Source organism: Tupaia chinensis, unplaced genomic scaffold (assembly GCF_000334495.1).
Source record: "Tupaia chinensis unplaced genomic scaffold, TupChi_1.0 Scaffold138910_1, whole genome shotgun sequence".
NCBI lineage: Eukaryota > Metazoa > Chordata > Mammalia > Scandentia > Tupaiidae > Tupaia > Tupaia belangeri.
The window spans coordinates 1,835,859-1,851,500 of NW_006198801.1; the positions used below are offsets into that span (position 1 = coordinate 1,835,859).

The window sequence follows — 15,642 nt, forward strand, 5'->3', positions numbered from 1 at the left end:
GCCCGGCAAATATAGCGAAGGCTAGAGAGCAGTACTCCATAGGATACACTGATTGGCCATGGTGCAGTCCGGGGGCGGGGCGTGAGCTATTTAACCCATTCTGATTGGGTGAATCAGGGGGCGTGTTTGGGAATTTCCCGCAGGGCGGAAGCGCCAGAGGTCCCGGCTGAGCCCAGCGACAGGAGAGCGGCCGCTGGGGGCTCCTGAGATAGAGGGGGGCCATGGCCGGGGTCGCGTGCTTGGGGAAAGCTGCGGACGCCGATGAATGGTGCGATAGCGGCCTGGGCTCTCTGGGTCCTGACGCAGCGGCCCCCGGAGGACCCGGGCTGGGCGCGGAGCTGGGCCCAGGGCTGTCATGGGCACCCCTCGTCTTCGGCTACGTCACTGAAGATGGGGACACGTGAGTGAACCTTAGATTGCCAAACCGATCCCTATGATGCGGGACCCTAGTCTCTGTTAGTCTCTGATCTCTGAGGCTTCCCAACTTCTTACTCCTAAGTCTGACTTCCGATGCTGGACCTCTGCCCTCTCACCTCCAGGTCCCAGCTTCTACGAAATCAATCACTAATCCAACTTTCATCCTAACTCAATTATTTCTGACCTTCCTTTCTTGATTCTCAACTTCTGGAAATCCATATCCTATCCATTGATCCCCAAACCGTTTTTGACCTTCCTGACCCCAGTTCTGAGACTTTAGTTAGAAACCTGGCTCAGTCTTCTCCTGACTTCTAACCTCCAAATATGATCTTTGACTCTTAGCTCCTTAGGCTTTGATTTCCAAATGTAATACCTGGCCCCTGAGTAACATCCTGTCTTCTGAGCACTGGTCTTCAAATCTTAGATTCAAAGAGAGAATGTAAGTTCCATGGGAGTGGGGATTCGTCTGTTAAAGATTCTAGTGGCACACTGCCACATTCCAGTCCCTGTTCTAGGTGCTAGGGATAAGGCCACGAAGAAACCAGACAAAAACGTAAGCTCTTGGGCCAGCCAGGTGGTGTGGTGGTTAGGGCAGCTGGATCCCATATGGGTGACTTGATTGGAATCCTTGACTTCATGGCTTGAGAAAACATGCTGGGCATCTGCGGGTGTACGCTGAAAATCCCCAGGGGAGAATGGAGGAGAAGGAATTGCTGAGTGGTTAGGGGATGCTTTCTTACTCACCACCACTACCCCTTCCTGACAAGCACACTCTTCACTCTATAGCAAATTCAAAAACAAAAACAAAAAACAGAGCCAGCAGGTGGCACACAGGTTGAGGCAGCTGGATCCTACATGGCCAACGTCATGGTTCAAGTACTGGACTCTGCAGCCTGAAAAGCACACCGGGTGCATCTTTGTGAGTGCCCAAAGTCCGGAGAGGAGAGTGGAGTAGAAGGGATTGCAGTGGGGCCATCCCCTCTGGGGGCATCATTTCTTTTTTTTTTCCTTTTTTTGCTATAGGGGGCTCGCCAGACAGAGAGAGACAGACAGAAAGCGAGAAGTCCCCCCCCAGGGGGTAGGGCCACACCGCAGTCCCTTCTCCTCCATTCTCCTCTTGGGATCTTGGGCATGCACACACACGCACCCAGCGTGAGTTTAAGCCACCAGGTCTGGGACTTGAACCTCAGTCAACTACATGTGAGTCCAGCGACATAGCCATTACACTAACTGCCGGTCCCATGGGGGCATCATTTCTCACTTTCCATCTGCCCTCCCCCACCCCATGAGTGCACTCACTTTATATCAAACCTTTTTAAAAATTAAAAACGAACAACAAACGTATGCTCTTGGTGAGTATACATTTTACTGGGTCTATATGGCTAGATTGACAGGAAAGAGGGAAGGAGGGAAAGAAGGAAGGAAGAGAAGATGGGAGAGGAAGAAAGGAAGGCAGGCAGGAAGGAAAGAATAATAAGTGCTTTGGAGAAAAATCAAGGAGGAAAACAAGGAGAAGAGCATTCCGCGCAGAAGGAATAGGAGTTGTGAAGGCCCAGGTGTGGGACTGTCCCTGGGGTTTTTTGTCTGCTGTGCTCACTGCTCTATCCCCAGTGACTCAAAGAGTGCCTGACCCATAGGAGACACTCAGTAACCACTGATCTTCTCGAAGAACCAGCTTTGGTTTCGTTACTTTTTTTTTGCTTTCTCTTTTATTGATCTCTGTTCCGACTTTTATTATTTCCTTTCTTTTGCTTTCTTTAGGTTTCTTTTTCTTGTCATTTCCTAAGTTGGAAGCTGAGGTCATTGATAGGAGATCTTCTTTTCATTTATTCATGCTGGAGTATGTGTATGCACATATGAGAGTGGGAGAGAGATTTGAGCTCTGTCCACAGGGCTTGGTTATGCCACCGCCCCTTCTTCCAGTTCTCTAGCCTGTGGAGTCTTGGGCACTGATGCATGTTCACAGTTGTGTTTCAGGCTGCCCACGCGGGGAATTCAAACTGGTCACCATGTGGGATCCAGCTTCTCTTTCTCTCTTTTTTTTTTTGAGAGATATTTGTTATAGGGTGCGTGCACTCACCAGAAAGACAGAGAGAGACAGAGAGACAGAAAGCGAGAAATAACCCCCCAGGGGAATGGCCACGCTGCAATTCCTCCTCCATTCTCCTCTCAGGATCTTGGGCACGCACACACACGAGCCTGGTGTGAGTTTAAGCTACCGGGTCCAAGACTCGAAATGCAGTCGACTACATGGGAGTCCAGAGACGTAGCCATTCTGCCATCTGCTGGTCTCTCTCTCTCTTTTTTAAAGAATTATTTAATTTTATTTTTCTATTTTTATTTTTAAAATTTGACTAGAGACAGAGAGAGAGAAAGAGAGAGGGAAAGTAAGAAAGCAAGCTGTCAGGTCCAGGACTCAAACTGCTGTCAGCCGTGTGGGAGTCCAGCATGTAAACACCATGCCACTGCCAGCCCCATGGATCCAGGTTCTCTTGAGTAGTGTATTATTATTATTTTTTAAAGAAGTATTTATTTGTGTAATTCCATTTGTTATTATTTTTTAATTTGACCAGACAGAGACAGAGACAGAGACAGAGAGAGAGAGAGAGAGAGAAAGCGAAAGTCAAAAAGCAAGCCTCCAGGTCTGGGACTCAGACCATGGTTGGCTATGTGGGAATCCAGCGCCTTTAACCACGATGCCACTTGCTGGCCCTGAGTAGTGTACCATTACTGCGCCATAGAGCTGGCCCCTGTTTTCTTTTCTAATGTGGGCATTGAATGCTATAAAATTTCCCGAGTAATGCTTTAATGTTATCCTACAAGTTCTGATATGTTGTGGTTTAAGTTTCATTTAATTCAGCTTTTTTTTGGAGAGAGATTTTTGCTATAGGGCACATGCTCTCACCTGAGAGACAGAGAGAGACAGAAAGTGAGAAATCACCGCCCTAGGGGGGATGGCCATACTGCAATCCCTCTCCCTTCTTCTCTCAAGATCTTAGGCATACACACACACACGCCTGGTGTGGATCTTAAGGTGCTGGGTTTGGGACTTGAACCATTATCCACTATGTGGGAGTCCAGCGATGTAACCATTATATCATCTGCTGACCCTTTAAACTAATTTTTTAAAATGTAATTTAATTTTATTCATTGTCGTTATTTTTATTTTAGTTTTTTTAAAAGTTGATCAGAGAGAGAGAGAGAGAGAGAGAAAAGCGAGAAAGCAAGCCACCAGATCTGGGTCCTGAACTGCAGTCAGCCATGTGAGAGTCCAGCGCACTCACCGTGCCACCGGCCGGCCCCCAATTCAGCATTTTTCTAATTCCCTTTTGATTTCTTCTTCTAGTAAAAGATAACTTAATTTAAAAAATATTTATTGATTTATTTCCATTTGTTATTATTACATTTTAATTTGACCAGAGAGAGGCAGAGAGAGAAAGAAAGGGAAGCGAGAAAGCAAGCTTCCAGGGCTGGGACTTGAACTGTGGTTGGCCATGTGTGAATCTAGCGCCTTTATACCACCATGCCACCTGTTATCCTTAGTTTTTTGTTTTTGTTTTTGTTTTTTTGAGAGATTTTTTTCTTATATGTTCATGTGCTCACTGAACATCTGCTGGTCCCAAGTAGAAGAGTATTCTTAGAAATATTCTATTTAGGGGGCCAGAAGATGGGGTAATGGCTATGTCACTGAACTCCCATGTAGTTGACCGCGGTTCGAATCCTGGACCCGGTGGCTTAAACTCACACCGGGCGTGTGTGTGTGTGCTTGCCCAAGATCCTGAGAGGAGAATGGAGGAGAAGGGATTGTGGCGTGACCATTCCCCCTGGGGGGTGATTTCTTGCTTTCTGTCTCTCTGTCTCTCTGGCGAGTGCACGCCCTTTAACAAAAACCTCTCAAAAAAAAAGGAATATTCTATTTAGGAGGTTGGCAGGTGGCATGGTGGTTAAGGGCACTGGACTCCTACATGGCCAACTGCAGTTTGAGTCCCGGACTTGGTGGCTTACTTTCTCACTTTCTCTCTCGCGCACACTCTCTCTCTCACTGTCCCTCACTGGTCAAATCTAAAAAATAAGTAAATAAATAAAGTTAAATAAAATAATTCTTAAGAAAAAGAAAAGAAATATGCTATTTAGGTACTGGAAGGTGGCAGAGAAGTAATGTTCTTTTTGTAAGGCTGGCCTACAATGGAAGGTTCTGGGTTGTGTGCAGAGATCTCCCTGAACATGCTGGCAATGCATGTGCCTATGGTCTGGGGTCAGCTGGGGCTGGCGGAGGTTGGCGGGTGGTATGGAGATCCTATTGGGGGTGCCTGTTTCTCTGTCTCTGTCACTCTCTCTTTTAACTCACTAAAGGGCATGTGTATGCTCGCCCTCTAGGCTGTGTACAGTGGGTTTTATTTCACTCAATCTCACAATCTCTTCCTCTGAATTGGAGTGAGTAGGTCACTTATATTTCTTTTCTTTTTCTTTTTTTTTTTTATTTTATGATTTCTTATTGCTATAGGGTGCATGTGCTTGCCGAAAGACAGAGAGACAGAAAGCGAGAAATCATCCCCCAGGGAGCATGGCCATGCCGCAGTCCCTTCTCCTCTATTCTCCTTTTGGGATCTTAGGCACACACACACATGTGCCCAGCGTGAGCTTAAGCTACCGGGTCCAAGACTCGAACCTCACGTGACTACATGGGAGTCCAGTGACATAGTCATTACACTATCTGCTGGTCCCAGTCATTTATATTTCATTTAATTATTTATATAGTTCTGTTTAAGTTTTGTTTTGATTTTTAATAAATTAAGAGTCTTGGGGGCCACCAGGTGGCATGGAGGTTGAGGCACTGGACTCCCATATGGCTGACCACAGTTCAAGTCCTGGACCTAGTGACTTGCATTCTCACTCTCTCTCTCTCTCTTTCTCTGGTCAAAGTGAAAAATGGTAATAATAAATAAAATAAAATAAATAATTCTTTAAAAAAAAAAGACTCTTGCTATATCACAAACCTTCATTCTCCCAAGTTGTTAAGACTACAGACACATTATACCCCACCTGGCTCTTTAGGGTGGGCCAGTACATGAACCCTGCCTTCCAATATGACCTCACCTGCTGAGCAGCATTGCCCAGTGTGTTTTCCCATGGCTCTTTTTATGTTTATTCTTTTTTCTTATTTTTATTCCTCTGAACTTGTGGTGGCCTTTTCTTTGGCTGCCTTTTTTTTTTTTTAAAAGAATTATTGAGGGAACCAGCAGTTAGCATAATGGCTATGTCGTTGGACTCCCACATAGTCGACCGCGGTTCACGTCCCGGACCCGGTGGCTTAAAACTCACGCCGGGCGCGTGTGCGTGTGTGCCCAAGATCCCGAGAGGAGAATGGAGAGATGGAAGAGAAGGGATTGCAGGGTGATCATGTCCCATTGGAAGTGCCTTCTTCTCTCTGTCTCTCTGTCTCTGTCTGGCGAGCACCCTGACAATTAAAAAAAAAAGTATATAGGAGGATGTCTGTCGTCTACATGCAAATACTGCACCATGTATGTGAGGGACTTGCGCATCCACAGACGGTGTCCATCCGGGTCCTGGAACCAGTCCCCTACAAATACCCAGGGACAACTGTATGTTAGGCTTCCCGAAGTTATTCCACAGCTCACTGATGCTCTTTTCTTTTTTTTTTTCCTTTTTTTTTGGGGGGGGGAGGTGGTTCTTTCTCTATGTTTTCTTCTTAATTTATATCATGATTTTTTTTTTTTTTTGAGAGGTTTTCACTATAGGGTGCGTGCGCTCGCCAGACAGAGAGAGACATAGAGACAGAAAGCGAGAAATCACCCTCCGGGGGGATGGTCACGCCACAATCCCTTCTTCTCCATTCTCCTCTTGGGATCTTGGGCACGCACGCACACGCGCCCAGCGTGAGTTTTAAGCCACCGGGTCCGGGACACGAACCGCGGTCGACTACGTGGGAGTCCAGCGACATAGCCATTAAGCTAACTGCTGGTTCCCTATCATGATATTTTCAAGTTCAATAATTCTTTTCTTAAAATTTGTGCGTGCAATCCCTTCTTTCTCTTTTTGGGATTTTGGGCACACATGCATGCATCTGTCATGTTTTTCAAGCCTCTGAGTATGGGACTCAGATCTTGCGGTCGGCTATGTGGGATCCAGCCACTTTCACCACCATATGCCATTGCAATGTATAATGTTGTTAATCCTATCCAGTGTATGCTTCATTTCAGATATTGAGGTTTTTTATCTGTAGAAATTCCATTTGAGTCTTTTTCTTTATCATTTATGTCTGCGCTTAACTTTTTAAATGTTTAGGTCCAGTTATAATTCACTGTTTTAATGTCCTTGTTTGCTGATTCTAACATCTGCTATAGGGCACGTGCGCTCGCCAGGCAGAGAGAGAGAGACAGAGAGACAGAAAGTGAGAAATCACCCCCCAGGAGAGATGGTCACACTGCAAACCCTTCTCCTCCATTCTCCTCTTGGGATCTTGGGCACGCACGCACACGCGCCCGGACTGATTCGAACATCTGTGTCATTTTTCTAGGCCAGTGCAACTGATTGATGATTTTCATTATGGATTATATTTGGTCGCTTCTTTGCATTGCCTGATAATCCTTGGTTAGATACGAGACATTGTGCATTTTACCTTGTTAGGCTGAATGTTTATTCCTATAAATATTCTTGAGTATTGTTCTCAATCACTTGAAAGTAGTTTGATTCTTTCTTCCTTGAAAGTAGTTTGGCTTTTATGATTTGTGACCTCTCTGCATATTCTATCCAGTGTTTTATAAATTATGAGTTTTCTAGCCTGGCTGGTAAGAACAGGCACTGTTTCTGGCCTTGTGTGAGTGAAGAATACTTTTCACTAATCCTTTTGGATGGTTCCCCTCCCCCCCAAGCCTGACTTACATGCATGTTCTTTTTAAAAAAATATTATTTATTTAATTTTATTCATTATTATTGTTATTATTATTATTTTGCTCTAGTGCACATGCATTCACCAGAGAGAGGCAGACAGAAAAAGAGAGAGAAGGAAAGTGAGAAAGCAAGCCGCCAGGCCCAGGACTCAAACTGTGGTCGGCCATGTGGGAGTCCAGTGCCTTAATCACCACTCCACCTAGTCCCACATGCATGTTTTATCAGTGTCTTGAATATTCTAGCACCCCCTGCACATCTCCAGGGTTCTCTCCCTATGCAGCCTTCTCCTCTAGTTCTCTGTCCTGTGACTCAAGACATCCTGGTCTCCCCAGACTCTCGGTTCCATCTCCTCGCCTCGGTCGTTATGCTGGGCTCTGCCTGGGTTCCCCCTCTGTGGAAAAGCTCGACAGTCAACTGTGGCAGTCAACTGCAGGGCTTACCTCCTGTTCCCTGCCTCTCAGGGACCACTGTCATTCATGGCAAGACGTCTTCAGAACTGTCATTTCACATACTGTATATTGTCTGAATTTGTTGGGGGTTTTAGAGGGAAATCTGGTCCATGTTACTTCATTTTGGGTGGAAGTCCCCCTTAATAAACACTGATTATATGGATTTAATGAATTAACTCGAACCTCTGGCCCTCCCAGATAGCTGACAACTCGTACTAGAACTGTGGTCACAATGCCCAGCACACAGTAAGTGCTCCCTGTTTGTTGAACGAAGGAATGTGAGTGTTTGTCTGCCTCACCAGGGCGCTACACCTGGCAGTGATTCATCAGCACGAGCCCTTCCTGGATTTCCTCCTAGGCTACTCGGCTGGCACTGAGTACCTGGATCTGCAGAATGACCTAGGCCAGGTGAGCTACTAGGGGTCAGTGTAGGGCTCGGGTTCCAGGGTTCTCAATGTGACCTCTAACCCCTGCACTCTGTTCCTGCAGACAGCCTTGCACATGGCCGCCATCCTGGGGGAGGCATCCACAGTGGAGAAGTTATATGCAGCAGGTGCCGGCTTGTGCTTGGCAGAGCGTGGGGGCCACACTGCACTGCACCTGGCCTGCCGTGTGGGAGCGCACGCCTGTGCACGGGCGCTACTCCAGCCCCGCCCTCGGCGCCCCAGAGTAGCCCCTGACACCTACCTCACTCAGGGCACCGATCACACCCCAGATACCACCCACACCCCTGTTGCCTTGTACCCCGATCCTGACTCGGAAAAGGAAGAAGAAGAGAATGAAGAGGACTGGAAGCTGCAGCTGGAGGCTGAAAACTACGAGGGTGAGGATCCTTATCTCTGAGAAGGACTCGGGCTCCTGGGCAGGGCGGGAGCAGCATGCCATGGGCTCAGCTTCCTGACTCAAGACCCAGCTCCTTAGGCAACCAAACTGAGGCTTCAGGGACCCACGCATTGGGCCCAAGGACTCCCACCTAGAGGCCTACCTGGGACTCAAAACCTGTCACCCACAGAACAGAGCTGCCAGGACCCAGGTGTTGGACCCAGACTCCCCACCTGCTAGGAGCAATGCCCAGCCCAGCCAGGATGTGGGGATTCAAAGTCTACATCCTCTGTGACGATTCCCAGTGATAGGCAGCAGGGTTCAGGGACCTCCCTCAGCCGGGCTTCATGGGAAGAAAGACCCCATCTACCCATGGCCCTGGCATGAGTCTCAGTTCCTCCACTGATAAACTTAAGTCCCTGGGACCAGGCCCCTCTGTATAGACAGATCAGGGCCAGCAGGTGGCATGGCGGCTAAGGCACTGGATCCCACATGGCCAACTGTGTGGTTGAGTCCTGGAACTGGAGGCCTATAAAGCTCTCTGTGTACCTGTGCCTGCATGCCCAAAGTCCTGAGAGGAGAATGGAGGAGGGGGGATTGTGGCGTGGCTTTTTCCCCGGGGCATGATTTCTCACTTTCCCTGTCTCTCTGGTGAGGGCACATGCTCTGTAGCAAAAACAACAAAACAGATCACCCAGGACTCAGTGTTCTGTCCCACCCCCACCCCAGGTTGCAGGCCCTTCAGTTACTTGGCACCCAGGTCCATTGTGAAATCAGACCGGAGCTCTGGTCTCCTGGCCCCAAAGTCCTGGGACCTTGGGCTTCATGTCCAGACAACCGAAGCTATCCACCCAGAGGCCCCAGACATCCCTTGTCCCTGGCATTGGCACCTATGGTCCCCTCAGACCACCTGAGACTTAGGGATTTGGAGTCCAGGTGCCTCTGTGACATACCCAGGAATTCAGAAGGCAAACCCCAAATCTGATCACCCTCAGGCCAGATGGCCCTCCTGCAGGATCATGGCACTGGGGGCCCAGGCCCCTCATGCCACTGTCTGACACCAGTTTCTCTGTTCCTAGGCCACACCCCGCTCCATGTGGCCATCATCCACAAAGACGCAGAGATGGTTCGGCTGCTTCGAGAAGCTGGAGCTGACCTCAACAAACCGGTGAGCAGCCCAGGGCAAGGATGGCAGTTGGGGGTGTCCCCCCTCAAGCCCTCTGAACTCCTTGCTGTACCCCATAGGAGCCCACATGTGGCCGGAGCCCCTTGCACCTGGCAGTGGAGGCCCAAGCAGCTGACGTGCTGGAGCTTCTCCTGAGGGCTGGTGCGGACCCTGCGGCGCGCATGTATGGTGGCCGCACCCCCCTGGGCAGTGCCACGCTCCGGCCCAACCCCATCCTTGCCCGCCTGCTTCGAGCACATGGAGCCCCTGAGCCTGAGGATGAGGACGAGAAGCCTGGCCCTTGCAGCAGCAGCAGCAGTGACAGCGACAGTGGGGATGAGAGCGTGAGTCATGAGGAAGGATAGGCCCACTGGGGGGGTCGGGGTAAATCAGCAGGTGGGGACGAGAAGGTAATTAGACCAAGGAGAAGGTAATTAGACTGTGCTTCGACTGACCTTGGGCTGCTGGAATCAGAGAGCCCAGGTGGCAGTGCAAGTGACATGGGTGGCAGTCAGGAGAGATCTGGCCAGGGGAGGCAGGAGGAATCTGCGTAAGTGACTGGCTGAAACACTGAGGCAATGGCAGAGATAGAACTCAGGCAGAGGTGGGAGAGACCTTGGTCGGAGTGACGCGAACATGGGCAGAGGGAACTGGCATTGCTGGGAGTGATTTTAGGGAGCAAGAGTTGGGGAACTCAGGCTGTGGGAAGATGGCCCTGAGCCATGGGAAAGACCTTAGCCAGCAGTGAGGAGAGGTTTAGTTGGAGAGTCCAGGCAACAGAGACATGACCCGGCCAGGAAGCTGGGGAAAGGCAGAAGGCAGGTGTACCCATGGTTGCTGAAACTGAGGGCGGCAGCAGGGCTGGGACTCCAGGGTAGCAGTGGGAGAAATGACCTGCCACATGGTGCTTTGAGAGCTAGGCTCAGGGAGCACGGGAGCTCAGGCTTCAAGGCAAGACCCAAATTTTAGGGTGCTGTGTAAGAACTCGGGCAGTGGGCAAGGTGGCAGCCACCTGAGCCCCTCTGCTTTGGCCCCTCCTGTCCCCAGGCTGAGTATGACGACATCGTGGTGCACAGTGGCCAGAGCCCCAGCCAGCTACCTTCCACCTCAGCCTCAAAACCTCCTGCCGACGACCCTGACCCTGCCTGATTGTTCAACTGTTAATATAATTTCCAATTTAATAAAACCCCGGTTCTGACAGTCAGAGACCAGACTGGTGGTCCTTTTCCTGGTCTTTCAGTTTACTCCCGGGTCCCGCCCCTCCGAAGTCAGGAGCCACACTCAGCCTTAGTGCTTTTCTTTGTGCTTTATTCATCAGAAGGGCTGCGGTGGGTCGGGGGTGTTGGGGTGTGTTTCCTGAGTCAGGTCTGAGCCCAGCCCTACTCAGCTCAGACTTACCCCCATAGGCTTGGTTCCAGCACCCTTTCCCACCCACAGCAGGCTGGAGGGGTGGAGTAGGGTGCCTGCTGAGGTGGGGGCTTTGGGTCAGCAGTCCTAGGCCGTAAGGGTGTGTTGGGGAGGACAGAGGTCAGCCCTCCCTCCTGAGCTCCTCCCCCAGCACCTCTGAGGCCTTCTTCAGCTCATCTCGCACGTGTTCCAGCCTCTCCACAGCATGGTCCTGGCAGGATCAAAGAGGGCGATGGTGACCGCACTGGGTGCCATAACCCCGGAAGAGTTATGTCTGCCAACGTGACCAGCAGGGAGCTCTCTGGGAACTGCCACGGCCAATCGCAGTGGACACAGGACTAGCAAAGGTGCCCAACGTGGATGGCCCATTCATCACTAATGGCCACTTTGGTTACTGTCATCCTTCAGGTGACGTGTTACTCTCCATGGCCCAGCATGATGTCTGTCTGTAGCCCAGTGAACCAGCCATGCAGCCATTTGTCATGGTGACCAACTTGCTCACCGTGGCCTGGCGTTGTGGCTAACTCGGTGCTGCTATGCAGGAATGGTGGCCATCTTGGTTACTGGGACTTCAGTGTGGAAGCCACCTTGGTCGAGTAGAGACCCTCGACCAAGGGGGTCTCTACTCGACCAGGATGGTGTCACTTAGTCCTGGTGTCAGTCGTGGTCACTTGAGATCCATTTGTGATGGGGACATCACTGACTGCTTGGCCAGCCCCCCTCCCCACTGCCCAAGAGTGGCCCCTCCAGCACTCACCTCCCTCTCCAAGGCTTCTTCCTTCTGCTTGGACTCAGCTTCTGGCTGCTGGTGGTGATGGTGGTGGTGTGGCGAGGCCTCGTGCCTCTCTCCTCCACCCCTCTCGGTCCCCTGCCACAGGTTGTGGCCCCTGCCCAGCACCTGCATGGCCTTCTCTGCCTCAAACTGGGCTGTCTCCTCATCGCTGGCCTTCTCCGCCACTCGCTTCTGGGGGCCCCCTCCGGCCTCCAGACGCTGTTTCCACAGCTCCTTGAGGGTCTCCACGGGCCCCTTCTTTTCCTGCTCCTCTTTCTCCTCTTCCTCCTCCCTCTCCTGGTGGAGCTGGCTGTGGAGCTGCTCATGGATGGCCTGTTCCCGGACCTCAGACTTGTGGGTCCTCTCTGTGGCCGCCTCCTCTTCCTCATCCCTCACCTCCTGGCTGGACCTCGTCTTCCCTGAGTCTTGCTCCTTGAATTCCCCAGCCAGCAGCCCTTTGTCAGCCGTGGCGGACATGCAGCTGTAGGGCTCGGTCTCGCACATCTCTGGTGGAGAGAAGGGTGTTCTCTGTACACTAAAGTAGGGAACTGGAGACCTTGGAGAGCTCCGGGCTCCCCTTGAGTTTGCACAGGGCTGTCCAGAATGGGGAGGAGGGAGGTGATGGGGGGCTCCCGGCCCCAACCCTGTCCCTCTACAGGGTGCCCCAGGCCTGGGGTTGCCAGGCTTTGCCACATGGGATGAGAGGGCTCTGGCCAAGAGATGAGGACGGGTCTCCCTCAGGTGGCCATGGCGGAGGGCAAGATCCTGGGTGGGTGCCGTGGGCTCTGGAGAGGAGCTGGGGCCTGGCCCTCCTTACCTTTTTGGAGCAGGGCCATGCAGGGTCCTCTCTGGGCCTGGCCTAGTGTCAGCACCTCGGTGACCACCTCTGCCATACAGCGGGTCAGCTGGGGGCAGGGGTGAAGGGTCAGAGGGGAGGCCGAGGGCAGGGAGCTGTGGGGAATGCCAGTGGATGGAGGGCTGCACAGATGAGCACAGAGTAGGGCAGGCAGGAGGGCATCTCACCTCTTTTTTGGAGGATCTTGGCGCCAGGGGAGCAGCCATGCCTGGAGAGGAAGGCAATGGGTGCTGAGCTAGGGGACCCCCGGTGCCACCCAGTGTACTCATCCCAGCCCCGTGGGTGGGCGGGGGCATCCCAGTACCCGACAGGGCCCTCCCCAGTCCACCTGCCAGGGTGCACTGTCCGCACATGGAACTCAGCCTGTCAGGTCCAGTCGTCGGGCTGGCCGCCCAGGCCCCTGGGATTTCTGGCGCTCACCCGCCCCCAGCAGCAGCGGCAGCAGCAGCAGCAGCACCGAGATGGGCCTGCGGCACGGCATGGTGGGACGGCGGGGCAAGGTCCTCAGCTCTGCGGCCAGGCGATGGCGCTTTATAACCCGTGCTGTGGCCCCTCGGGGCAGGAACTGACGTCACTGCCGCCCTCTCCTTGCCGGCAGCGGGGCGACAGCTGCAGGGCGGCCGCCTGCCGAGACCCTCAATTATTCATGGGGACCCACGCCCTGCAAGAGTTCCCCTCCGGCTTCTGGCCCAGGCCCACCACGTGAGAGCTGGGCCTCTCTTTCCAGAGAAATAGGGACTGAGCAGCTTGCACGTGGCCGGAGGCAGCCTGGGTTCCAAACTGGAGGCAGCCACTCGCCCAACTCCAGGCAACTCCTTCCCTTTCCTAGGCCTGAGTTTCCTCATCTGGTCGGTGGGACTCAGTAGTTGGGTTCTGGTCTGAGTCTCAGCTCCACACTTGCTAGCCCTGGGACAGTTGCTTGACCCAAGACCGTTTTCCTCATGTGTCAACCAGGATTGGTGACAACCTACCCACCAGCTGGATGGAGAGGACGCAGTGCGTGTGGTGCTTAGGGCAGCACCTGGCACGAGGGTTACGCAGGCCCCAGAACCTTCATCCCAGTTGTCACCAAACACCTACAACATACTGGGTCCTTCTGTCGCAATGAACTGGTAGGCATCCCTGCCCTCCCTGCCTTCCCTGCCCTCTGGGAGCAGGCAGTGGAGAAAGGGGGGGGTTTGATGATGGCATGTCAGGGGAGCCAGGGATGCATCCCCAAGTAGACACTGCGGTAGATACAAGGGCTGTGTGGCTTCACTTTGGTCCAGGTGGTCAGGAAAGTCCTGAGGTGGGGAGTTCGGACAGAGGCCTGAATGGTAGAGGCAGGCCAGCTGGGATGGCACGGCAGTAACAATGCTCAGAGGCTGAGGCTACATGGGAGGGTCCTGGGTACATGGTCAAGGTCTCCCTGTACACCTGAGTGTGCGTGCACATGCGCCCATGCCCATGATCCTCATTGGCTGAGGTTTGGGGTGGGTTGCAGCGTGAAGACTCTGACCTCTCACTGTCTCTCATAAACGTAAAGGGCTTGCAGGTGGCATTGTGGTTAAGAACCTAGATCCCATGTGGCCAACTAGGTGGTTTGAGTCCCAGACCCAGTGGCTTGGAAAGCACTCTGGGTGCATATGCATGCCCAAAATACCCCCACGGGAATGGAGAAGGGATTATAGTGTGGCCATTCCTCCTTGGGGTGATTTCTCACTTGCCCTCACTCTCTGGTGAGCTCATGCACCCTGTAGCAAAAAACAAACAAACAAATAAATAAAAGGGGGGAAGGCATCACTGGACTTCCACATGGCTGACCGTGGTTCAAGTCCTGGACCCAGCGGTTGAAACTTACGCTGGGTATGTGTGCGAAAGTTCCCCAAATCCTGAAAATGGAGAAGAGATTGTAGCAAGGCCATCCCAAGGGGGTGATTTCTCGCTTTCTGTCTCAATCTCTCTCTGGCGATCACACATGCCCTACAGCAAAAAAAAAAAAAAAATCTGGGCCAGCTGATCCCATATGGTCAACCATGCAGTTTGAGTCCTGGACCTGGTGGCTGGGAAAACACGCCAGGTCCGTGCCTGTGCATACCCACAATCCCAGAGAGGAAGAAGTGAAGGCAGGATGGCAGCATGCCCGTCCTCCACGGGAGCTGCTTTCTCGCTTTCGCTCTCTCAGGTGAGCACACGTGTCCTCTGGCAAATCTAAAACAAAAATACTTCTGAGCTCTCTTGGTTTTAGCATCATCTTTTTGGAAGTCTCTGTGCCATGAGATTGAAGAGGTGAAATACAACAAATGCACAAACCAAACTGCAGAAGGCAGAGGCGGCGGTACAAAGAAACTGCGTTCGTGCACCCTTGGAGGGCACGGGACCAGATTCGGGGGATCAAGGCTGGGACGCTGCCGCAAGCTGCCAAACTACAAGCTACCGTCTTGAACTTGTCTCAATGGATCTAGAGCTCCCATCACCCATCTGCTTGCTGAGACCACCTCTGAGACCCACACCACTCATGCCACAACAGCCTCTTAGGGTCTTGTGCCCTGGACCTGTGCCATTCTGCAGCTAGTTTCATTTGTGGCTGAATGTAATACATGTATGATAAATCCCTTCTCTTTTTTTTTGGAGAGGTTTTTTTGTTATTGGGTGCGTGCGTTTGCCAGAGACAGAGACAGACAGAAAGCAAGAAACCACTCCCCCAAGGGGGATGGCCATGCCGCAATCCCTTCTCCTCCATTCTCCTCTTGGGATCTTGGGGACGCAGGCACGTGCACTCAGTGTGAGTTTATGCCACCGGGTCCAGGACTTGAACCACACTCAACTACATGGGAGTCCAGCAACATAGCCATTATGCCAA

At 51.9% G+C, this 15,642-nt stretch overlaps 2 protein-coding genes across 2 annotated transcripts; one reads left to right on the forward strand and one right to left on the reverse strand.

The window, feature by feature from the left end:
• Positions 1–128: 128 nt before the first annotated feature.
• On the forward strand, positions 129–10,971 carry NFKBIB (NFKB inhibitor beta). The gene is made up of 6 exons (XM_006161733.3): positions 129–400; positions 8,081–8,186; positions 8,268–8,601; positions 9,680–9,768; positions 9,846–10,109; positions 10,813–10,971. Exons 1-6 carry the CDS (start codon positions 222–224, stop codon positions 10,912–10,914), a joined length of 1,074 nt encoding a protein of 357 aa, XP_006161795.1. The 5' UTR covers positions 129–221; the 3' UTR covers positions 10,915–10,971.
• A 94-nt stretch (positions 10,972–11,065) lies between these two features.
• CCER2 (coiled-coil glutamate rich protein 2) lies at positions 11,066–14,336 on the reverse strand. Its single transcript, XM_006161735.3, has 5 exons — positions 13,221–14,336; positions 12,968–13,008; positions 12,762–12,849; positions 11,930–12,450; positions 11,066–11,383 (listed from the first exon to the last, which is right to left on the reverse strand). Exons 1-5 carry the CDS (start codon positions 13,279–13,281, stop codon positions 11,294–11,296), a joined length of 801 nt encoding a protein of 266 aa, XP_006161797.1. The 5' UTR covers positions 13,282–14,336; the 3' UTR covers positions 11,066–11,293.
• Between the last annotated feature and the right edge of the window lie 1,306 nt (positions 14,337–15,642).